The 26,540-nt window shown below is 43.5% G+C and overlaps 1 protein-coding gene across 1 annotated transcript in view; it reads right to left on the bottom strand.

The window, feature by feature from the left end:
• LOC311226366 (calpain-5) overlaps window positions 1-26,540 on the bottom strand; it is a gene marked incomplete at its 3' end in the record, with an annotated part of 219,655 nt that overhangs the window by 69,495 nt on the left and 123,620 nt on the right. The window contains 2 exon segments of the mRNA XM_084311795.1: window positions 2,334-2,452; window positions 8,938-9,134. Coding sequence (XP_084167921.1) covers window positions 2,334-2,452; window positions 8,938-9,134 — 316 coding nt within the window.

Genomic DNA, 26,540 nt, shown 5'->3' with positions numbered 1-26,540 from the left:
CAAGTCAGTCAGAAGATCCTTAGGAACTTCTACTCATGTACAATAGAGAGCATCCTGACTGGCAACATCACCTCCTGGTTTGGGAATAGCACTGCACAAGACCGTAGCAGACTACAAAGAGTGACACGTTCAGCCGAACGCACAATTGGAGGGGGGCTTCCCACCCTCCAGAACATTTACAACAAGCGGTGCAAGGGGAAGGCTAAGAGAATTATTAAGGACTCGAGCCACCCGAACAACTGCCTCTTTGAACTGCTGCGGTCAGGCAAGCGATACCGGAGTCTTAAGGCGAGCACAGAAAGACTCAGAAGAAGCTTCTATCCCCAGGCCATCAGGCTGCTAAACGAACAATAAACACTATGCAACAACCATCAAATGCACACAGCACACACACCCACACGCACACACTCACTTAAACAAACAACACACTGCAGCACCCACTCTCCACACTTTAGATCACACAAACACACTTTATATTTATTGATAAAGGATTTGCACTACAACTCGTACACCTACTGTAAATTGTACCTAAATTGCACCTCATCCTATTTCTGCCTTGCACTATATAGTATTGTATATTAGTACACTACACAGTATTGTATATTATATGGTAACTCAGTTACGTCTACTCTGCATTGAACATTGTACATATGTCTATACTGAACACTGTGACCTCATTTTTTTACTTCTAATTTACATGCTATACTATGTTATTTTATTTCATACTTATCTTGTCTTGCACAGTCTCTGGAGCGTAACAGTAAGAAGCATTTTGTATAAAAGTATTCTGTACTTCTGTATGACAACTATTAAAGAAACTTGAAACTTGAGAAACTTGAAACTTGAGAAGGAGGACTTCGCTGCAGACTGTCCTCGCTTACAGAGGATTGGTTTGTGGCCATTCCAAACCTGAACACAGTTGATCTGATCTTAGAAGCTAAGCAGGTTCGAGCCTGAGTCCCTGGTGTGGTAACATCAGGAAAGCGCATGATAAGATGGAAAAATGAAAAGACTGAGTCATGGACTATGGACTGGACAGAGACATTGAGTGGACAGTGATAAAGAGTGTTTGTTATAATCATGCCATTTTAGGTATTCACGGTTGTTGTTTGTGCTTTTTGTAAAATAATCATGTTTATATGATCATTTTTTCCTTTAATGTTTAAACTGAATATTGAAGGGGGAGTTACTGGCATAAGTAAGTCACGATAGGTTGAGTTTTTACCTCTCTTACAACTTTTGACATCAGGGAGTTAATTTTTCTCCTGTAAGGGCGGAAGTTTGCTTAAACATATTGTGGGCTTTTTGACCGGAATACCTGGAATTGACTTACAGATTGGTAGGTCTCTGAATTAGATAGGCCCGAGCGGTGATCTTCACTGCTTGGTCGACGTATTTCTGTCTCTGAGCACGGTAACTGGGGGGAGTTGCTATAAGGGAGGGGTCAGAAAGTGTTTTGAAGTATGGAAAGAGTCAACACACGTAATGCTAGCATAACCATCATTAGTATGTATACTCACTTTGCATTGTCATGGCATTCTGCCATGAAAGGGAGGATATGTGGTGGAATATATACATTAAAAGTCTTATATGTATATGTAATAAGATAAGATAAGATATTCCTTTATTGATCCCCTTACAGTAATATGTAACTATACTGGGGTCCTCGGGACCTGCATCTGTTAACACTAAAATTAGGAGGGTGGTAGTTGGGTGGTTGTTGGGTGGTAGTTGGGTGGTTGTTGGGTGGTAGTTGGGTGGTTGTTGGGTGGTAGTTGGGTGGTAGTTGGGTGGTAGTTGGGTGGTAGTTGGATGGTTGTTGGGTGGTAGTTGGGTGGTTGTTGGGTGGTAGTTGGGTAGTTGTTGGGTGGTACTTGGGTGGTAGTTGGGTGGTTTTTGGGTGGTAGTTGGGTGGTTGTTGGGTGGTAGTTGGGTGGTAGTTGGGTGGTAGTTGGGTGGTTGTTAGGTGGTTGTTGGGTGGTAGTTAGGTGGTTGTTGGGTGGTAGTTGGGTGGTAGTTGGGTGGTTGTTGGGTGGTTGTTGGGTGGTAGTTGGGTGGTTGTTGGGTGGTTGTTGGGTGGTAGTTGGGTGGTAGTTGGGTGGATGTTGGGTGGTAGTTGGGTGGTAGTTGGGTGGTAGTTGGGTGGTTGTTGGGTGGTTGTCTGGTGGTTGTTGTGTGGTTGTTGGGTGGTAGTTGGGTGGATGTTGGGTGGTTGGGTGGTTGTTGGGTGGTAGTTGGGTGGTTGTTGGGTGGTAGTTGGGTGGTTGTTTGGTGGTAGTTGGGTGGTAGTTGGGTGGTTGTTGGGTGGTAGTTGGGTGGTTGCCCTGGCAGACCTGTCTGTTTGGAAGAGCTGAGACCAGAAGCCCTGCGAAGATGGACGGTCGTCACCAGTCTGGGCCGGGGGAGGTAACGCTGGAACAGAGAGGAGGATGGCAAGTCTTCTCTCAGCTCCCTGGATGGAGAGAGAGAGAGAGAGAGAGGAGAGAGAGAGAGAGAGAACCATAAATGTGTGCATAGCTGTGCGTTTCTTTAAATGTATGTAATGCTAGGTGACAATAGCTAGAGTTTAAATGTATTTGGATCCCCATTAGCTGTTACAAATGGCAACAGCTACTCTTCCTGGGGTCCACAGAAAACAATAAATACAAACAAACATAATTAAAAATAAAACCAGCAATAACAAACATATGAAACACTATACATAACATAATCAAACAACCCCCCCACACCCATCCAACCCAACTCATTACATTAGCATTATATCAAAATATTACAAAATATAAAATAATAAAATGTTATATGTCAAGCATTGTGCCTGTACCGAAAAGTAACCTCTTTACTTGCTTTTTAAAGCTTTCTTTGCTTGTTGCTTGAGTAATTGCATATGGCAACCTATTCCACTGTGAGATGGCCCTATACATAGCAGTTACTTTCATTGCATTTGATCTCGGTAGAGGAATTGAAACATGGCCCCTGGTAACTTGTCTTGTCCTGTGCTCATGTCTGTCTTGGGAAAAGGTAATTTTTTAGTACAGGCAGCTTGGTTGTTTAGACACAGTTATATTTCTGAATAGTGTTAGTAGGCTGCGTGTCGATCTGTCCTCTACTTTCAACCACGCAAGATCGCTATGCATTTCGTCTGCACCTGTTCTCATAGAACACCCGAGTGCAAGACGAGCTGCTCTATACTGCACAATCTGAAGTTTTTTTTTTAGATCTTTTTTTGCTGCACTTGACCAGATTGCTGGGCAGTAGTCAAGGTGTGATAACACCAAGGTTTAAATAACCTGTAAGAGGGTAAGTGGCGTTAATAAAGAGGAGTATCTTCTTATCATGGATATTCCTTTCCCCATTTTACTAGTCACCTTGTCAATGTGATTCTGCCACGTTAGCTGTTCATCAAGTAAGACTCCTAGAAGTTTAGCCTCAGTAAGCTGTTCTATACAGTTACCTTTGATGGATAATTTTAATTGGTTCTGATGCCTCAATACATGGTTTGAGCCAGAAATTATAGATTTAGTCTTTCCTATGTAGACATGTGAATGTGTCTTACTGTGTTCATTATAACTGTGTAATTATTATGACCCGGTTGCTCTTGGACTCAGCAGGGCATTGTGGAGGACTATTGCTAGAGGGAGCTGGTGGGCGTTGGTCTGGCAGTCGGTAGAGGAAGACGGAGAGGACTGGTATCGGGGAGGAGCCACCTGTGCTGGGCTCTCTTCGACATTTTCCACAGAGGCGAGTGGACGTGTCGGCGAGGAGCCTTCTACCTGCAAAACACGTGGAATACCAATTGTGCCTAGTGGCGGGCTGTGAAGACGACCATTAAAGAGTTGCGTAGTATCATGTATAGTCGGGGAGTTAGCCTAGCCACATTGGCTAGTAGCTTAGCTAAAGTATAGTGCATTAGCCTTGTTAGCTCAGCACGTCGTATCGCCGGTTTCCTGCGGCAGAAGCATTCGAGCCCGAGGGACTCTACTGGACATTCATCACCTTGCTACCGACTACCTGCCGACCGCCAGCCCAGCCCTCCTTGGTATCACAGGTGATGGTTCTCGGGACCATTTTACGGCCGAATCACTCCAGACATTCGCTATGTGGGGCTGACCAACACTCGGACTATGGACTCTCATTCCAGGGCGAGTCGAGTACAGGTACATTTCGCGCCTACAGCGCAGTGGAGCATTAACCGTTTATTTTGGTAGCATGCTCGCTGAGAGTGAAGGGGCTGTCACGTTTTGAGCCACCACGTTCCCAAGCCACGACAGGGCGCTCCAACTTTTATTATTTTAGGTAATGCCGGCTTAGTTAGGTACTATTGTTTCTAAAGTGTGGGCCCCACTTAATTTTGGTTGTATGCGTACGTTATGCTGCCCGTGTGTTTAAGCAGCGCCTTATATTCAAAGAGTGTTTTCCACTCAAGTAGCTCCTTCGAGCTTTGTGCTAACCTCCTTCAGATTGTGTACTGCATAGTGTATATGGGCAACAGAGAGCGTTCGAGGCTCCTGGGTTAAGAAGTGTGCGGAGTGAGCATTAACCCCTAGGGGATATTGTGATGAACGTTAACCCATAATAAGGGGATATTGTAATGAGCGTTAACCCATAAGTAAATGTTGTTTTGGACTGTTTTACTGTTGTGACCATCTTGCAGTACTCAGTAAAGGGAGAGGCGGATAATTGGATTCACTGTATGTGTGTGATTTAATGGTGCATTATTGTCTAATCTCTTTGATACCCTGTATAGTATTAAGCGGGGTAGGTGCTCACTTCAGGTCTCCAACAGCCAGCAAGGTATGGTACTGCTTTGGGGAGAATTATATCAACCACTACTGCCACCGGGTGTGAGGGGGTGTGGGACGTACTAGGGGAAGTGTGGGTGTTTAGGGATTACTGAGTATTGCCCTAAGGGGCGGGAAAGACCAGTGTGCAACTCCTAGGTTAGTAAATCCTAAGGCCCTATATGCCCCATTTGGTAACCTCGAACCTAGTACCCCAACATTGCAGTCGGGGGCCCAGCTGGACTTAGCTCTGCCGGGTTCCTACTATCCTGTGCCAGTAGAATATCACCCTCAGAATCAATTTGCTTTTTATTATCCATTCCAGAATTAAGTCCAGATCCTTTTGTAATTGCGCATTTAGCTCATCCATGTTGTTTGATGACTAGGGCAGGGACGTGCACAGGACTTTAGAGGGGCAGGTGCTCAAAGGCTGAAAAGGGCACTACACTTGTGTGTATATATTAACCAAGTGTGCGTAGCGCGCAAGCACGATTTTTAAGGGCCCTTTTCGGGCGGGGGGCCCCCTTTTTATGCTTTTTGGGGGGTTTTGGTGATCAAATATTGAATATTGAACTATAATAATCAGTGCAGGAGCTCACTTATCCTTGAAAGACACTTTTATCACTGACTTAAAAGGCCCATACATCTCCATAAAAGTTCAGGGGGGAGGGAATAAGTGCTTACCCTACAGACCCCAAGAAGTGCTGTATATTCTGTATTGTTTAATATAAATGCATTTTTTATTCCAATCCCGATTTGTATTTGAAATTCCCAAATCCCATCGGACTTGACTTCTTCGTGTCCCTCAATGAGTGTAATACCAGCATTCAACTGTATGCGCCACAGCGGTTTCTATCATCATCATCATCACCACCCATGCTATGCATAAAATATATAGGTCCGCGGAGAGGCACGGTGAGGAGGCCGTGCAAACTGCAATGGAATATGGGGCATCTCTCTCTCTTTACCTAATATTTTGATTCTATCCTGACATTTTTCAGTTGGAAGGGCAGTCTATATGCGTAACGGTAAAAAAAGAAGAAAAATGTAATCTTTATAATAATTATTATTAATATAATTATTTTGTAGAATAATTATATCTATAGAACAAACAACACCTTCTCGAGTTGACTGTATGTAAATGTAGGTGATTACACCCCACTTGCAGAGGGGAGCTGGTCTGAAACAGAGGGCAGACCAGCCCATACTTGTTATGTGCTTACAGAATGTTAGGCTGAAACTAATTCAAAACAATATCATATTAAAGGGTAACTGACTTATTAGATAAAAGGTATTTGAATGTCATTTAGAATGTCAAACTGATTATGAAGGTAATAGTGTCATTTCACTCCTGGTGTAAACCATATATAGAAAATAAGTCTCAATTACAAAGCTTTAATCATAGTTGTATTACAAAGTGTCAGTCTGGTAAATAAAGGTTGGTGCTGGCTCCTATGGACTATTTGGTATTAACCTAGAAGCAATGACTGTACTGGGTTAGTGCTAGATATCTATAGATTCATTACACAAACCATGTATATGGGAAAATCAAATAATATAAAGGGAATGTTAAAATGTCTGATTCATCCAGAGGGGAGAAAATGAGCCTCTCCCTCCTTAGCAGCAAAGGAGGGGGCCACAAGCAGACCCCCCTCTGTTTGCTGCAGGACCACACATGACGAGGAGATCGGTTGTGGCAGACCGCATGTGTAATTCTCAACAATCCCTTTTGTACAAGCATGTTTTACTATGAAATAATCCCTGTATGTAAACAATCTTTTAATTCCCTCTGAGCCCCGAGGCAAATAAACCCTTTGAGTTGAACTATAGTTCCTTGGTCTGACTGCACGTTTATTCCTTGCTGGCTAAGCCAGAGGGGGGACCATTCTATCATTCTCCTTCTTCCATCCGGTTAGCAAAACCTGTATGCACTGTGATTAATCTAATGTATTGACTTAGAATATACGACAGTACTTTCACCAGACACACATAAAAAGTATTTTCACCAGACACACAAAAAGAGTACTTTCACCAGACACACATAGAGTCTTCAGACTAACTCCTTGTTACACCTTTAACTTCATTGTATTTGGTTTTTCTAAGTGAAACGATGGAGCAAACGACACATTTGGGAGAGCTAACAGCCAGTGAACTTGAGAACTGTTAGGACTGTCTGACTCTTAATAATAAACACTGTTAGGACTGTCTGACTCTTAATAATAAACACTGTTAGGACTGTCTGACTCTTAACACATTCGGCGCCAGACCAGAGATATCCCGGGTTAACTCGCCATGGGTTGGGCGCCAAACCGGAGAAAAGTTGGGTTTTAATCGTTATTTCTTTTATTCGCTATATCCATTCATAATTCATCCATCCAGCCTGATGTTATCATTGGGAATGGCTCTGAGATCGTAAACGGCCAATACCGCCGCCTAACGCCTTGCGGCCGCTATTGCACTCCATTTGAAAAGATATGGTTTGTTTTCTGGGCCGAGCTGCGGCGTGCGGGTGGGGTCTAAACACTCCGGCAAGAGAAGCGCTTATAGGGATAGCATCGACGAGGGTCCACGGCCCCCCGTTCATGTTCAATGCTGGATTACGTTGGACACATGATCGCGATCAGTATTTGGAATGGCGATCAGATAATTGGATTATTCTTTTTGCAGTACATCATAGATAAGGTAAGGACTATATATTATCAATCTTGCGTTGATCCGAAAAAAATTTCCCCGCGATCGAAGCGTGTGTCTGCGGTGTGTGTGTGGGCCGTGTCCCGTTGGTGGCGATCGAAGCATAGAAAAATGACCTCCCCCCCACCCTTTCTTGCATGCATGATGAAATATAATACCGATAATCTAGCGTTGATTTCAGATTGATTATTGATCCAGGCGAGAAATGGCATGATTTATAATGAAATGCAGTAAAACGCTGTTTGGCGTCTTTTCCTGGGATTACACAGAATCACTATAAAACTATACTCATATTCACCACGGTATAAAACGGAAATGTATGGATGAAAAAATTATCTGTTTCTTGCATATTGACCGGAAGAAACCCACTGACAATCGACAATGTTATTAGATCAATAGCTATAATATTTTATATAGTTTTAGCACTGCAAACACCGTCATATATATCCCCCTTCATTACACCGCTGGCACACAACGGCCATACACCCACAGCGACCTCTGGCGCCCAATGTGTTAATAATAAACACTGTTAGGACTGTCTGACTCTTAATAATAAACACTGTTAGGAGGACTATCTGACTCTTAATAATAAACACTGTTAGGACTATCTGACTCTTAATAATAAACACTGTTAGGAGGACTATCTGACTCTTAATAATAAACACTGTTAGGACTATCTCACTCTTAATAATAAACACTGCACGGACTCTGGTGCAGTGTTACTACTGTTTGGACCATGTATACCATCATCACTATTACTACTGTCTGATTGAATCCTGCCACTCACTACTACTGTTATCACTATCATCATTATTACTTGCACTTTGTTCTATCATCTATTATTATTACTACCTACCCTACCTGCCCCCCCCCCCCCTATGATACTTGAATTCCCCCAAGGGGATTAATAAAGGAACACTTGGCACTTGACTTGACAAATCGGGCTAGGGGTCAAAAATTCTGAACATACCCTTTAATGAATGTATTGTGTCAGGAACGTGCAGACTAGTTCCCTGTCTTTACTGAATAGCGGACCGTCTGTTTTAAGAATGATTTCACAGCTGCGTCTTGGGGTTTGTTTAAATACTATTTTTATCCGCCACATGCGTGTGCATACACACACACACACACACGCACGCACGCACGCACGCACACACACACAGACATACACACACACACAGGTCCTGCTCCACCCCCCCCCCCACCCCCATCTCTATGGCGAGCTGCTAGGGCTGGACTTCTGGACCAGAACTTTGTGCTGCACTGTATCCATGTCGCCAAACAATGCACTTTACTGTCTTATTGTTGTCTCACTGTTTTGTCCTGTTTTGCACTTTATAATTATTTATTTATTGTTGTGCTGTTCTTATCTGTGAAAAGAAATCATGCACCGTTAATGTCGAATCACGTTCCATTTGTACAAACAATATGGTGAATAACGTCATCTGAATCTGAATCTGACACACACCTGAGTTGTATGTGGGAACGGGAGAAGAGGCGTAGCAGGAAGCGCCCTGTGGCCCCTGGCAGGAAGGTGGTGGGCAGCACGGCGTAGCAGCCAGGGGCCAGGGTCCCCCTGAGCGTCACACTGCGGGAGTCCATGTAGATGGAGCTGGCCGCCTGCTCCACCACACACTGCACCCGGCTGCACCGGTTCACCTCCACCTGGAGAGACGCGTGGGAAGACTTGTTGGGACAGCGATAGACCCGTTTGCCACTTACATACATACCTTGTTCGAGCCAATCGGCAATACCAACGGAGTCACGTGACTAAGTTGCCCACTACCTGCGTGAGCTGCTGCGCTAAAAAAAAGTATGACGGGGCTCTATGGAGAAACCATGACACTCCCCTGACTAAAAGTTGTTTCAAACGAATACGGCTGGATGTCATTTAGCCAAATCAGCATGGCTGTGAGTGTGAGTCTTTCACCTTTTACATATCTAGCTTTGGCATGGATTGATTGTTTAGATCGCTAGCATGGCTAACAAATGCAAATAATATTGTAGTCTGCCCTGTTGTTCTGACCAGGATTACGTTCCTTTTGCCCCACTGATGTGCGCACACACTGAGTCTGACGTATACAGCAAACAGGTCTATAGAGATACTGTAGGTTCCAATCTGACAACATTCTAAAATAAAATAAAAATAATTGATAAAAAAAGAAAAGAAAATAACCTTCTTCCTGTCCTCTATCATGCACTCTTCCTACTACTAATATGTCTCTCTACTACTATGCACTCAACACTGCAGCACCCAAGTTTCAGCACTGTTTGATGAACATTGTTACCCGGCTGAAAGAGTCGTACCCTTCCTGTTGACTTGTGGTACAGAACTTGTAAGTCGCATTGGATAAAAGCGTCAGCTAAATGAGAAAATGAGAAATGAGATGAAAGCCTTAGCGACTTACAAGTTCTGTATGACAAGTCATCATGAAGGGCACAAATCTATCAGCTGAGTAACTGTAGTAAATTCCCACAGAACCCTACAATAATCTGAGGTTATTGTAGTACAGTACAATGAGATTGCTTCTCTGAAAAGAGGAGAAAGGGATCATATTGGTAGAATTGTTGATCTCTTCATCTGACTTAAAGCAGATTGAAGAATTAAACGTGTAGCCAGACAAAACCATGAACTATAGTCCAATTCAACATTTATTTGATCAGAGCCAGAGGCCAAGGTGAATAGGACAAAAGATTATCAGAAAACATTAACAGGGCTGTCTGTGTACAGAAATCACAATCAGGTTTGCATTCTCAAACCTCAATATGTACATAAACAGTCACTTGGTAACATAATTTGAACATACATTGACCATACTGCACACATTATACATGAGTAAATCTGGTTTCAGATATTAAGGTTTACACTAAACTTAAACAACAAATGGTGTTTCCCATGTATTTACTCACATAAAATGCATCAGTCAGTCTCTCGGTGGTGGAGCGGTGGAGCCACAGACCCCTGGGGTTGGTTTGGTCTGGGGCCCCCGAACTACCATTTTGTATCCCCTTATATACTATAATTTCTAGCCAATAATGGTACATTTTACTAATACAGTTGATCCAATCATGCGTCTCCTGTGGGCGATCTCCTGTGGGGGCTGGCAGCCCCCACCTCTGGGTTTCTCTGTGGGTTCCTGTTGGGTCTCGTCTCACGGGTGGGGGCTGGCATGATGTCATCTAGTGGGGTGGTGTGAATACTCTTTGACCCTTTGGGCCAAATTACCATACAGTACTAATCTGGTCACATAGTGGGGGTGGAGAATGGCTCTCTGTCACCCCTGTTCCATCCATATTTAGCACTGAAAACCCACTCTGCTAGTTGACAGAGTAGCTGTGATGACCTCTAATTATTCACACATATTATTTATGAAATTCCACGTCAATATTTACCACATTTCCCCGTTTTGACGATTCTTATCGTCACATATCATATATTGACTTGATTTTCTATACATACTAACCATACATAATAAAATTCATTTTTTCCAAAATTAAAATTCATTTTTTCAAAATTTCTCCATTTTTTCTTTTTCCATTTTTCTTTGGTACATATCATCAATTAGCCTTTGCTCCTCAAGGCTCATAGCCAGAGGCCTACTTTTGAAACAACAACTTTTGAGCTTGTTGAACACAATAAAACAATTTAATCTAATCATTATACCTTTAAATAAAACACAATTTTTTAAAAACCCATTTTTCTTAAGTTACAGCACTTTTGATTCCACATTCTTTCACAAGATCTGAGGAAGACACAGAAATTATTATTCATTCTTTCATACATTTTGCTTTTTTCTCTTGTTAATTCCTTTTCCAAGACAGCACAATCACATTTGCTTAATCAACTCAGTTGGTCTTCTCACCTCTCCCCCCTTTATGAACATACCATGGACATAATACCTACCACCTCGGCGCACAGTCGGACAGGGAAGGCGGAGCATCACTCAAGGAAAAAAATTTTCACCACCTCATTTTGGCCATAATCTACACCTAATATTCTACCTATGTGAATGTGTTTAGTACTCCTGCGTTGTGTCATAATCTATACCAGTTGTTACCGTTCAGTCACCTCCCGTTCAACATACCAATCACTCACGCTTTCCCACAGAGGCCCTTGCTCAACTCCAGTCTCTGACCGTTTTCGCCCCCCCCCCTCCACCCCATGTCGGCCAGCCTCAGCTGTAGCCACTGTTTGTAGGCCTGTGACCTCGTCATATTTTGACCCATGACTGTATTTCCTTGGATCTACAGACGACTCTGTCAGCCTGGCGGTTTGTCCCAAACCTCCGGCCGCTGTTCTCGGGGCTATTTTGAAGGAGGGGCCAGCGTCCACAAGCGACCTCTCTTCACAATCCAACAATCTCCCACAGGAAATGACTGAACGGGTTCACACCATTGTGTCATAATCTAATGAAATGTATTCCTACACATCTTCCATGATCCCTCTATCTGTGACGGTCCGTCCTCCCCCCTCGACTGAAACTGCAAGGGAACAAAACACAAAACAAATTCTCTTTACATAATATGTCAAATATTCTCAAGAGAAGCCAAATGTTAATCATTATGCAAACGTGATGGGACCACTTATCTATTGTTGACATTCCGTTGACGTTGCCAACCTCAGCCTCCAGCTTTCTCCACTCACTCACACCATAACAGAGAAATAAGAAACAAAAGGCAAATAATCAAAAAAAACATTCCAACAGATGTGAAAGCAAATCAATGAAATTAACCAGCTCCAACCGCAGACCACCTCAATGGTCATTTAGAAAGAAAAGAAAAGAAATCCAAAACCCTACATCTAAACCCCATCACACCTGTCATTGTGATTTTGACACCTTTCAAGCCAGCACATTCATCCTCTACAGGCTTCAGGCCACACAATCATAGATCAAAAATAGAAAAGAAATCTAAAAATCTAAATTCAATCCCTCATCCATACAAAACATTCAAAAGAAATCAAACCAAATGAAAGTAATAAAAATAAACTCCTTCAGTAAAACAAATGATATGAAACAAATGATAAGCGACATTATACAACGGCATGCAAATTTCTCGATTCTGATTGGCCATTCACACGTCTTTATTGACAACAATCCACGGTCCTGGGCTCAGGACCCGCCCACAACCAAATCACATAACCCTCCCCGGCTCACTCCGGGAGAAAACAGGATCGCCGAGTACAAATGGTTATGTTGAAAGCACCATAACGACTAAATATGAAGCGATTCTGTCAAGGGGAATGTGTTAGTATTTTAAACAATGTTGGATGATGTAATTGATGGGTCTTGACTCAATCTAGAACAAAAGAAAAATCGCGGATTGATTGATAGATTAATTGATTGATTTAAATTTCTTCCTTCCTACTTTCCGACTGCAGCGTTCTCTCTCACACTGTCCGACGCTGGCGTACCCACAAACACACACATACACACACACACACACACACACACACACACACACACATACACACACACACGCACACACACACTGTGACACACACACACACACACACACACACACACGCACACACACACACACACTCCTGTCTGCAACAGCGGGGGAGTCAGACTGAGAGAGAAGCAGCGCTGTTTTAAGTGAGCATGGTCTATTGAATTGATTGATTGGTTGATTGCTAATTTTATTACTGTACCCCTGGTTTCCAACTGGTTAAGTTTAGGCTAAAAGAAATAAATAAAAAAATAGGGCGAAGAAAACGTTTTTTTCCTATAGGGCAAAGAAAACGTTTTAATAAATTTTCAATCAATCATTCCAATAATACACAGTTGGATGTGTTAGTTGGTTGGATGCACTTCAAGCTGCTTCCACATGAGGCAACTTCTCTCAATCATTCCAATAATACACAGTTGGATGTGTTAGTTTGGTTGGATGCACTTCAAGCTGCTTCCACATGGAGTTGTGGGAACTACTTTTTCTGGCGGATGGTTTTTTCAATAAATCTTCGATTAATGTGTGTTTATTGTATAGAAATAAGGTTGGATGAATCTGGCAGTTGTATAAAAGCTTTACACCACGTGCAGTCGTGATTTGTGACCAATAAACCATGCCTAGGGGGGTCTAACGACCCTCGGCTGCGCCTCGGGCCTAACAACCACCCCTAGGCATGGTTTATTGGTCACAAACCACTCCTGCGTGTGATGTAATGCTTAAATAATTCCCAGGTCTATTTGTGGTATAACCCAAGTGGTTTGATACGCTTCTTTATTCTGATAGACAAGATAACAGCCTTACTACTCATTAACGTCATTATTGTTTTATTTAACCTAGATATGACTTATACTAAAAGTGGCCTGCTGGCTCACCCAGCTGACATCTGATCCCGACACAAGATCTAACATCCTGTCTATTATTAGGCCTTAACTAGATAACAGAATCGGTTTACGATGTCATCAACAGCTCAATCATTCACTGAAATCAAAAGGACATAGACAAAAACAGACTCAATCTTCCACAGTCACTGATCTGCAAACACCATCGCTTTCAACATATATTACACATATCATAAACAAACACTTTTAAACTCTCGCCCATACACTTGTTAATCAACCAACAGACAGACAAACAATGTTAGTTCTTCTGCGCTCAACTTTTCTGCTCTCAATTTTTCTGCTCTGATCTCAGGCTACTACAGCCTCTCCTCACATCAGCTCCTCTACTCTCACTTCAAAGACGGACTGGAGTCCATCCTTAATCCAGACCTATCCATGCCCTCCAGTGCACAGACAGATCCAAATATTCCCTTATCAAAATAGTTAACATTCATAAGTCATAACCCCAAATGAACGCCTACTTTCCTGATTGTCTCACTCACTCACCCAGCTGTTCCCTGACAAACCTTCCCCTGTCTCACCTTCCTGTCACTTCCTGGCCCCCTGGCCCATTACCCCCACTTCCTGTCCTCTGCTCTAAAAATAACGCCATCTGTTATCTCACTTTGACTGTTCTCTCCTATCTCCACCTGTGACCTCTTTCCTGTTGCATCTAATCTTACGCCATCCTGTCATAAAAAGAACAGCCATTGTAAGCAACAGCTGCACATCTCGACCCCCCTTGGGCATTTTGACCTGCCTCAAAAGGATTCCTACCCCCCTGGGCAATATAACCTTCTCAACTTTTGTCTCTTTCATGATCCATGCATACAGTCTCCCCTGAGCATAAAGGCTTTTGACACAAAGACCCTATCTCCACACTTCATGAATATAGGCCCCCTGTAAATCATTAAATGGTTAATCACACATCTCATCCCCCAGAGGCAAGCCGCCCTCAGGTTTTGAATTAATCACACATTCCCAGGGAGAAGGCTAACCCCCTCCCCAGCGTATAACATTAACATACTGTTGCTTGCCATTCTAGTCACAGACAGTATCCTAAGCACAGAGATCTATGGAATGAAAGCAATCCCACACTTATCAAAATACCACAACTTATGTAATCAGATCAACACAATCATTATCAAAAATTGTCATTGCAGCAATAAAAGTGTATTTCAACACAGCAAGCCTCCATCAATAAATTATAATTCCCTATGATTCAGAGGCTTGTATCAAGCATTAAATGTCCTAACCATATTAACAGTGTATCAAAGATTTAACAATCTAAAACAAGCATTGTCAACCCAATCAAATCATTAAATCGTCATTGCATTAATAACATTGTTTCCTGACACAGACAGCAAGCCTCTATCAATAAATTATAATCTCCTACAAGTCGGAGGCTTGTGTCAACATTTTAACAGTGTATTAAAGATTAGCCTCCTACAAGCACCTAAAAATAATTACCATTCTATACAGATTTTTTCTATACAGATCTTAAAATCACATTTATACATGCACAACACACACATAAGCATTTCTATCAACCACCACCTATTAGCAATTATACATTATTAGTGGTTAGTTCCAACATGCTAAGACTAAAAAATTATACTCAGGATTTTCTGGGAACGTTAACTCCATACATATGTGACATATGATTCTAATGTAGATGTATTAATTAAATATAATGCAAGCAATATGTCTTCTTCAGTGTAGAGCGCTTTCCCAACTCAGCCTGTAGCTTCTCTCAAACCCCACTTGATCAAGACTATACACTTGTGTAACATAATATTGCCTAGTTTACAAATCCAATGTGTATCTGGTATATGAACCCCAGTGTAAGTTAAGGGCATGTATCATCTAATCCTACTTTAACCTGTCTCATCACATGCTACCCCTACACAATTTGCAGTAATACCCACTCCCAGAACATTGTCTACAATTACACCGAATGCACAATACACAACATACAAACACAACCACTTTACAAAACGCAGAATATTCACTAGAATGCACAATATACAAACACAACCATTTCACAAAATGCAGAATATACCCTTACCCGTTATCCCTGAGCGAATCACCACGAATGAATTAGACCCAATCCACGTCGTACCGCGCATGCGCAGTGGCCAACGTTGCTCCCCGGACGATGTATTACGGCAAAGCATAACTAATATCATAAACGCCTTGTTCCAACATAACACACCACCACGACATTCACCACGTACTCTAACTCTTCCCAAACATCATTCTCAAAACTTGAAACGTAACCTATGTCGCTTGCAAACACCACAAAACAACGGCACGCAAGCTAACTAGCTTAGCCAGCTCTAATGCGACGTTCAAGGCCCTCACGGGAGCCGTGCCTTTCAAGATCCGTTCATCCACGCAATTCGCTCAGTACCAATCCAAGCATAAACAATTCACACAAGCTTAAAATAACCAATAACTTTAAAAGAAAATAATTTTTAAAACATTCTCACCATCTAAGACCGCACACATAGTCCAACACGAATCCTCTCTCCTACCCTTCTCTCCGCCTCATTCCATAGTACCGCGAACGTCACACACTCTCTTCAACACCATGACGTCATCAAGCAGCGACTTCCTAATATCATACACAATCGCTACCGCATCAATAATAACCCTCAAAACGGCCACAATCTCTCCACCCTACGTCTCGATTCGCTTCTTACCTGCAATCGCCGCCACAGTGTTTAATCAATTCTCTCATAACGCCATCGTAACGTCCCCAGTTTCACCGCGGATTTTTCCACAGAGCTAAGCTAGCTAGCCCCCATCACCAGTACGACTCGCCCCAGACCTATGTTCGTTGGTCATTAAAATATCATAACAATACAACAATAAGCTCCTATGTTTCGCCAATCATCCCTAACCATAGCCATAGTCCCCCATACAATTCCTAACCATAGCCATAGTCCCCCATACAATCATTACTGAATGTTTAAGATCCCACATACCGTCAACAACCACCGTGCGACCTCCTAAATGCAATATCAGGCATATTTACCCCCCGTACTATAGACAGTGTTTAAGTTTATTATATCGCTTTTTAATCGACTTCCCATTTAAGTACTTATTTATTGTTACAGCGTAACGCAGTTAACTAACACGTCTGTTGCGCTCAAAGTCAAACAAGACCCACCGGGTCTGCTCGGCGGCTCTAACCACGAACACGCACCTTTGTTTAATTCGGCCGGATGGTTCCTGCAGGACACGTCCAGACTATCACGCGAGTAGACAGTAAACCATCCCTATTGGGCCCCTCAAGCACGAACACGAATAAATGCCTAACCATAGCTGCAATAACATTCACAACCAACTTATTCTAGACCCCGCTTATATCAAAAAACCACGTATTCCCCTGTAACTCCACACGCCATTTTCCCCGATTTTACGAAGGTTCCCACTCACGCTTACCACACCTGATTTGCATGTTCTGAATAGTAACAGAGCTCTGCACTCCATCCCATATTCTCTGTACTCAGTTCTCCCGTGGAACTATTCCCTGTACCCATTCTATACACAGCTCTCCTTCCATTCAGAACACCCAAATCATCACTCATTACCGCGCTCCATATCCCGAGCATACCTTCTAGGGTTCTAGTAATTACTCAGGAAGCGCCACCCTATCGTACGCCAAAGACCACCGTGGTCCCCTGGCCAGAAAAACCTGCAGTCAGTCGCCATACAACGCTTATAACCTGTTCCGCAAACCGATAGGCTGTGAACCTCCAATTTCTCTTCATGTTTCCATGAGGCTTCTTGGTGCAACCCCCCTCGTATAGTTCATAAAGTATATTCCATACGAGGCTCAACCCCCGTGGCCCGCATAGGCCGCGACCGGCCTCCTGTGTCTGAACAAACACACAAACATAAAAAGCCCACGTTTGCATGTTCACTGCACAACAAGCGCGATCCTCATACCTCCGGACATCCTAACCTAAGTCACCGCTCCCCCATCCCTGCATGCAAAAGCCATATTCACTGTGGGTCCCAACAAGTGGCGTACACAACCAACCTTCATCCTGTCCCTCTCTCCTCCATTTCAGACAACAAGCCCCTCGTCTATAACTTCAAACGCAGCAACCCCCAGCTCTTTTCCCCGTATGTCCCCAACACACAGCAAGGTCCAGAGACCCTACCGCACCTCTTCAGGGGGGGGCACAACAGGGTGGGAAGAACGGCACCATTTCTGTAGTAAATTCCCACAGAACCCTACAATAATCTGAGGTTATTGTAGTACAGTACAATGAGATTGCTTCTCTGAAAAGAGGAGAAAGGGATCATATTGGTAGAATTGTTGATCTCTTCATCTGACTTAAAGCAGATTGAAGAATTAAACGTGTAGCCAGACAAAACCATGAACTATAGTCCAATTCAACATTTATTTGATCAGAGCCAGAGGCCAAGGTGAATAGGACAAAAGATTATCAGAAAACATTAACAGGGCTGTCTGTGTACAGAAATCACAATCAGGTTTGCATTCTCAAACCTCAATATGTACATAAACAGTCACTTGGTAACATAATTTGAACATACATTGACCATACTGCACACATTATACATGAGTAAATCTGGTTTCAGATATTAAGGTTTACACTAAACTTAAACAACAAATGGTGTTTCCCATGTATTTACTCACATAAAATGCATCAGTCAGTCTCTCGGTGGTGGAGCGGTGGAGCCACAGACCCCTGGGGTTGGTTTGGTCTGGGGCCCCCGAACTACCATTTTGTATCCCCTTATATACTATAATATCTAGCCAATAATGGTACATTTTACTAATACAGTTGATCCAATCATGCGTCTCCTGTGGGCGATCTCCTGTGGGGGCTGGCAGCCCCCACCTCTGGGTTTCTCTGTGGGTTCCTGTTGGGTCTCGTCTCACGGGTGGGGGCTGGCATGATGTCATCTAGTGGGGTGGTGTGAATACTCTTTGACCCTTTGGGCCAAATTACCATACAGTACTAATCTGGTCACATAGTGGGGGTGGAGAATGGCTCTCTGTCACCCCTGTTCCATCCATATTTAGCACTGAAAACCCACTCTGCTAGTTGACAGAGTAGCTGTGATGACCTCTAATTATTCACACATATTATTTATGAAATTCCACGTCAATATTTACCACATAACAATGTTCATCAAAGTGTTGAGTGCTACAGTTAGTATATTAGGACAAGTGCATGACAATAAGGTTGACGAAAGATTGGACGGGTTTCAGCTGTCCTAACTGTGGTGGGCAGTTCATTCCACCATTGTGGGGCAAGAACTGAGAATAGGCGGCTTCTCCTTGATGACCCTCCCGGAGCTCGGATAGGAGTGGGTCTGAGACAGCCAGAAGATGCAGAGCGTAGGGGTCTTGAGGGTGTGTAGTTAGAGACCATTGACCGGAGGTAGGGGAGAGCGGTTCCCTTTGCTGCACGGTATGCCAGGTCGAGGGCCTTGAAGCGGATTCTGTATGATCGCATGTACCATAATGCTATATTCTTACCGTATATATCTATCCACATATGTACATACCTGTATATAATCTTTTTACATATCTGTAGGTACTATATATACTATATATACAGACTGTACATATCCCTGGCCTTACCTACTCTTACTAGTTACGCTGCTGGCCAGTATGACTTACTACCATAGTGTCTTTATACCTGTATCACTACATACATCAACTCTGTACATACATCTGATTAGCACTATACTCAGTAGTAGTATTTTTTTAATATATTCTATACCCAGTACATCACCTGTACATTGTACATATTACTATTGCACTTTATTGTTACATTTGCACTCTGGTTGGATGCCAAACCGCCTTTTGTTGTACTGTACTTGTGCTGTATGATGACAATACATTTGAATCTAATCTAATCTAATCATAGAAGCGTCAGGAAATGGTTTGCCCCGTTACCTCTGGGAGAAATGTTGTAATGTCGTCTCCCCAGTGCTGAACAACTGCCCTGAGAACATTGGGGCTGTTGGAGCCAATACAGGTGCTTTTGGTTTATTTTCTGAAATACCAGTTTACATTTTGGGGGTATTTGTATGCCACGCCACGCCACACCTCAAGGGGGCAGTAACACAATGGTGACGGGTCACGTAATGGCTAAATGGCTGCTTTTTTATATAGCGATTTTATCCAAAGGGCTTTACAATTTGTTACTCACATTTTACCCATTCACTCACACATTCACTCATACATTCACACACTGACGGCGGAGGCAACCATGCAAGGTGCCAACCTGCTCATCGGGAGCAATTAGCGGTTAAGTGTATTGCTCAAGGACACATCGACACGCTGCCCGGGAGCAGCGGGAATTGAACCGGGAACCTCTGGATTGCCAGACGACTGCTCTACCTCCCAAGCAGTGTTGGGCAGTAGCTAGCTACAAGTAGCAACGCTACATAGCTTAACTACAATTCTCAGTAGCGTGATGGTAGCGTCACTACTTTTGAACCAAGTAGCGTTCTCTGTAGTGCAGCTATTTTTAGAACTAAGTAGTGACGTAGCATGAGGAAACGCTACACGCTACTATCCGGAGAAACAGACATAAAGATTTGTGAAAAAATAAAAAACGTCCCGCAGAAAACCCACTATGATTGGTTGGTTGGTTTAGATATGAGTATGACGACTCACGATTGGGTAAGGTTAGGCCAAAACATTAGGGGTAGGCCAATCAGAGGCAGGATAGGGCGGGACTCCAGCTCCGCAAATCAGGAAGTGCAAATCAAAACTGAATGAATGAATGCAATTTAACAGATTACATGAACTAGTCCGCACGAAATGGCAGAGGGATTCGATGTTTCCAGGGCTGATGGCATTGATGAAGATGATGATGTCAATAACAACAATGCCTCTCCATGGCCCTATCTGGAAAAATTTGAGTTTGACTGAAAAAACGCCTAAAACATAATGTTTAGGTGTTTATTGTGTCAGCCAAAAACTAAGCTGCTCTCTCTCAACTTCCCACACGCCCAGCACTAACTTGAGAACACATATTTAGGTGAGCTGATGAAAACCTTTACATAAACATTGTCAACTGTTCCCAAACAGCACACAAGTCAGTGCACTTTTTGTCAACAGCAGCTGCTATCATGTTTCACTGTAGGCAGAAAATGAACAATATTATGGGGGTGGAGAAAGAAAAAAAGAGGGAAAAGATCACCTAGAGCAGTGGTTCTCAACCTGTGGGTCAGGACCCCAGGGGGGGTCCCCACATGATTTTGGGGCCATGGAATGTTTTGTGAGTTACATATTTAAATACATTTGGTCATTTAGCTGACGCTTTCATTCAAAGCAACTTACAAATTGTGTACAACAAGTCAGCAGGAGTGGTACATATCTAGCAGGCTAGCAGCCAAGGATAAGTAGTATTGTTTGTCTAGCAGTGTCAAGCTTGAGTGTTATACTCTGAGTACATAGTAGTAGACATATTAGCATAGTTGGAGGGCTTGTTTCAGTTTTATAATAAACAATCAAACTGAACTTTTTTTTGTCTGCCTATTTGTTTGGTGGAAACCTGATCATGAAGTAAAAAAAAAAAAAAAAAGTAGTGCCGATGTAGTTAGCTATTTTTGCCATGTTCTTGTAGTGTAGCTTGCTACATTTCTCTGGGGATATCTTCCATTGTAGTTGAGCTATATTTAATCGAGAGTAACTTGTAGTGTAGTGTAGTAACTTCCTAGCTTAATCTTCGTACTCTGCGCTGTGTTTAAACCTTATAAAGCTCTTTGAAGTACTACTTAGCTACAAATGCAGATAACCATATATGTGATGGTTTTCTGCTCGTACACCTTCAGAGAACACGGCGCGGCGGTTGAAGAAATCGAGTTCTGAGCAGTTTGAAAAAGAATCCGTATTTAATAAGAAGGATTTCAATCAATACAAATCAAAGATTTGAAAGAACAATTGCAATAAAACCTGATGGAAGACCTCTCTATGCCGAGGTTCATCAGACTTTAGGCTAAATATTCAATATCTATGTCTCGTCTCGGCTTCTTCAGATGGTAAGTTTTCGCGGCCGTCTCTTCTGCTGCGTGTTTTCCTCAGTCTGTTGGAGAGAGAAAGGGTGTGTGTTCTTTGTCGCTTCCTGGGTCTCTCTTTGGGTCTGTTGTTGTGATCTCTACTAGCACGGAGTCCTGCTAATATCAAAATTAGGCTCCGCCTCTAATGTTACGGCAAGCGGGCGTTTTTCAACCTCTCCTCGAGTGTTCCTATTGGAGGACACGTACTCTCAACTCTCCTTGGCTAACTCCTTAACGTGACGTTTTACATCGAATTGGGTCACGATGTGGTTTCAAATGATCTTTTCTTTTGATCTGTGATAGTTATCTGCTCTTTTGTTTTCAGCAGAGACAAACTGGCATCTCAAATGGTAGTTTCATTGTTGGAACAGATGGCCTAGGGCCCTGGGTTGTAAAATCACCCATGTTATTGACTTTCCCAGGAAGGATCAAACGAGACACTGTCTCCTACTCAATAAGCGTCTGCTTGCTTCAACCCCCCTCCACAGAGAGTTTGAGGAAGCCCGAAGCAACAGCTGCATTACTAAGTCAGAGGTGTCTCGTTTCTTGTACTTTATGAGGGGGGGGAGAAAAGTGTATGCATTTTACCTCTGTGTTCTCGCCATTCTGTTCTTCATGATACAGTATACAGTACACTAAACACAGTTTGGCTGGAATTCTACTACAGTTTCCCCGGTTTGGGGATTGATAATCCCCAAGATACATGTTAGTAATTCCTCAAACAAACTGTTTACAATTACCTTAACCTTACTGTTTAACCTAATTCGCTCAGAGCCAAACCTTTCCAGAATCCTTCTGACTCATTTTTCATATCTGTTAGTATCATTTGCTTTCAACACCCACATTACTCCTCCCCCACTGACCGACTATGGACCCATCTTTTATTTACACAGTTCTCTATTCACGCACACCGTTTAACAATTTCCACTCATTTTGCAGGTTATATACAATGTTATCAGTTATATCAATTCCACTTCCGTCTAGGTACGTCCCTTTATACAAAAAGATGATCATACCAATTACCAGGTTTTAGACTATACTTTATGTGTTTTTTATCCAAATGTGTCTGTTTTGTGCAATTCACTCTGAAAGAAAAGACCTTATATTGCATTTACTATCTAAACATTTCTAAAAAAGGAGAGAGCTTAGCTAATGAAAAACCAAAAATCAAAAATTAATATGTACACGCCCTCTCCAAGGCCTATCAGTTACACTATCCCTTCCTTTGCCTATGTATATCGTTTAGGCTTCTTGATGACTCGTTGTGGTCGAGCATCTTGTTCCGGGCTTGTGCTAAGCACTGGTTCCTCTGGCTCTTCTGGTACCTTTTGTTCCGGACTTGTGCTAAGCACTGGCTCCTCTGGCTCTTCTGGTACCTTCTCCATGTCCACAGAGGAGAAGTTATTATGTTCCAATTCATAATCCTCTCCTCTGTCTGGTTCCTGTAAAAAACCTTCATCTTCTACTGGTGGCCAATCGTGGCCCCCTCGGTCTGGCTCGCCATAATCATCCGGGTCTTCCCCATCGTTTGGGGTTAGCGCCGCCTTCACTTCGCCTTCGTGTAATGGTTGCGACGCCCCGGTTTTACCGTCAAGGTCTTGTGGTTCAGGTTCCCATTCTTGGTCCGTATTGGTCGCTTTTACACAATGAGTAACGTGAAACCACATAGGCGATCCTTCAACTTGTAAAGCCCTCTCGGTGGCTCGAACGACTTTGTATGGCCCTTCCCGTCTCGCGCCAAACCACTTGCGTCTAAATACTTTGACATAAACGTAGTCGCCTGGTATGATTTGAGGTGTAGTCTGCCTATTCACCTCATCCCCGGTTTCATGCTCCTGTCTACTGGAGACATGAACCAGAATACTTTTGTGTATCTTCGACATGTATTTTACGTACTCACGCATGTCGTTGTCCAGGATGTCCAAACTCGGACCTTTGCCTGTCGCGCGCAAACCTGGTACTACCATGCAGCGACCTAGCATCATTTCGTGAGGTGTCAAACGCAGACCGCGAAGTTCGCACGAACGACAAGCCATCAAAGCTAAAGGAAGAGCGTTTAGCCAATTCAAGCCTGTGTGTTGACAGATCTTTACCAATTTGTTTTTTAGTGTCCCGTTCATGCGTTCCACCAACCCCTGGCTCTGCGGATGATAAACGGCCCCCAATCGCTGTTTTATGCCTAAGTGTTGGAGTATTAAACGTACAGTTTTGTCGACAAACTCTTTTCCATTGTCCGACGAGACTCTATCTGGTAAACCAAAACGGGGAATTACCTCTTGGCACAGGAACTTAGCCACAGATGCTGCATCCTTGTGCCGGGTGGCGCACGCCTCCACCCACCTTGAAAAACGACAGACAACGACAAGAATATATCTCTTCTGATTAATGGGCTTAATCATGTCAATGTAATCAATTACAAGGTCTCGCATTGGGCCATTGGGCGTGGGGATATGTCCTGGTGACACACTAATCCCCTTACGTATATTGTTTTTCAAACATATTACACACCTTTGTAACACATGATCAATTTGACTGGCCAAATCTGGCGCCCAAAAGCCATATTCTCCGATTTTTCTCCTTACCTCTCCTTTATGCGCATGGCAAAAGTCGTGCGCCGTGTGGATCAGCAGTCCGACCAGGCCAGCAGGAGCCACCACAAACCCACCGGCGTCGCGCCACAAACCTGAATTATCCTGACTAGCTCCCCTGGTTATCCAGAGGTTCCGTTCCACCTGACTAGCCTCCTCCTGGAAAGTCAAAATCTCTTTGTAGGTTATCTTGTCCTCCAACTCAACTCCGTGTGTGATAACCAATACCTTGCCTGCTCTGTCAGCCCCTGTCACTTCCTTGGCAGCTTCGTCCGCTCTTCTGTTCCCTCGAGACATCTTGGACTCGTCTGACTGATGAGCAGCACACTTGATTATCGCAACCTGCTTTGGTTTCATAATTGCTTCTAACAAAAGTTTAATCTGACTACAATGTTTTATGGCGCTTCCGTCGGCTTTCTTGAATCCTCTCCCTTTCCACACTGTGCCAAACAAGAAGGCGGTACCATGTGCATAGGCGCTGTCTGTTACGATATTTACAGTTCTGCCCTCTGCCATGTTACATGCTTCCGTCAGTGCGACCAATTCTGCTAACTGGGCTGAACAAGGTTGTGATAATGCTTCGGCTTTTTCCACCACAAATCCTTCGCCCTGTGACTTTACCACGGAGTAACCTGCTTTTAGTCCCTCGCCAACACGATAACAAGAGCCGTCAGTCCATAATTCCAAATCTGGACTGTCGAATGGAAATGCCTGCAAGTCTGCTCTGAGTTTAGAGTACCTCTCGACTTCGACTAAACAGTCGTGGGGCTCTCCATCTTCAGGCGTAGGGATGTCAGCTGCCGGGTTCGTTACGGAACACCTGACCAGCGTCACATCTTCCTGTTCCAAAAGTCTGTAGTAGTGTTTAATGCGAGGCATCGTCAGTGCATATTTACCGGACTCCAACAGACTCTTCAAGTCATGCCTCACCATGATATCCACTGGATATCCCATCGTAATACTTGCGGCTTTTTCGTACATCGTATATACTCCAGCCATTTCTCGGTAGCATGGAGCCATCCCCATCTCTACTTCCGAGTAGGCAATTGAGTAGTACGCCATCGGCTGTGGTCGCGCCCCCACCCCTGTGTCCTGAGCCAACACCGCACACGCCTGCTTCTGATCTGGTGAAGAAGAGACGTATAGTACGAATTTCTTGGTATAGTTAGGCAACGCCAAGGCCGGCGCCTCTAACAGTCGGGACTTGATTGTTTCGAATGCCCGTAAGCCATCTTCGGTCCATACCACTTTACTGCTCAGTTTATCAACGCCCGTTTCTTTCAGCATCTCTCTCAATGGTTTCACTATTTCCGTATAGTTCTCGACCCACGGAGAGCTGTACCCCATTATACCCAGAAATCCCATTAGCTGTCGTACCGTCACAGGCTTGGGTGCCGTCCTTATGGCCACCAAATGTTCTTCTGAAATAGCCCGATGGCCCTGTGAAATTGTTTGTCCTAAATAGACCACTTTAGGTTTACAATATTGCAACTTTTTCAACGACACTTTGTGGCCGTTTTTCGCCAACAGTTGCAACAGTACCACGGAATCGCGATGACATGTTTCCTGATCGTCCGCGCACAGTATCAGATCATCCATGTACTGAATGACCCTAGAGGTCATGACTTTATCCAACCCCTCTAAATCCTCCCTTAGGATTTTGTTGAATATGTGTGGCGAATGTTTTAGTCCCTGCGGGATCCTAGTATACTCATAATGTTCATCCTTATAAGTAAACCCAAAAAAATGCTGGCACTCCTCACTCAAGGGCACACTAAAATATGCACTACACAAATCTATAACTGTATAGTACTCGGCTTTCGACGGGATAAATGTCAATAGCACATGGGGGTCGGGGACATCGGACGGATAGTCAAGTAACACCTCGTTGATCGCTCTCAGATCGTGCACCAGCCGGTAAGAGGTATCCGGCTTCTCCACGGGTAGCAACGGCGTGTTGCTCTGGGGATCAGTTGTTTTCCGTAAGACTCCCGCAGCTAAAAGTCCTTTAATTTGTGGCTCGATTCCAGCCACTGCTTTCTCCTTCAATGGATACTGTTTCTTCCAAGGCAGGGTGGCCCCAGGTCTAAGCT

The sequence above is a fragment of the Notolepis coatsorum genome, assembly GCF_963971535.1.
Source record: "Notolepis coatsorum genome assembly, chromosome: 4".
In the NCBI taxonomy this organism is placed as follows: domain Eukaryota; kingdom Metazoa; phylum Chordata; class Actinopteri; order Aulopiformes; family Paralepididae; genus Notolepis; species Notolepis coatsorum.
Note: the sequence above shows the minus strand (reverse complement) of the source record. Positions and strands in the feature narration are given on the sequence as shown.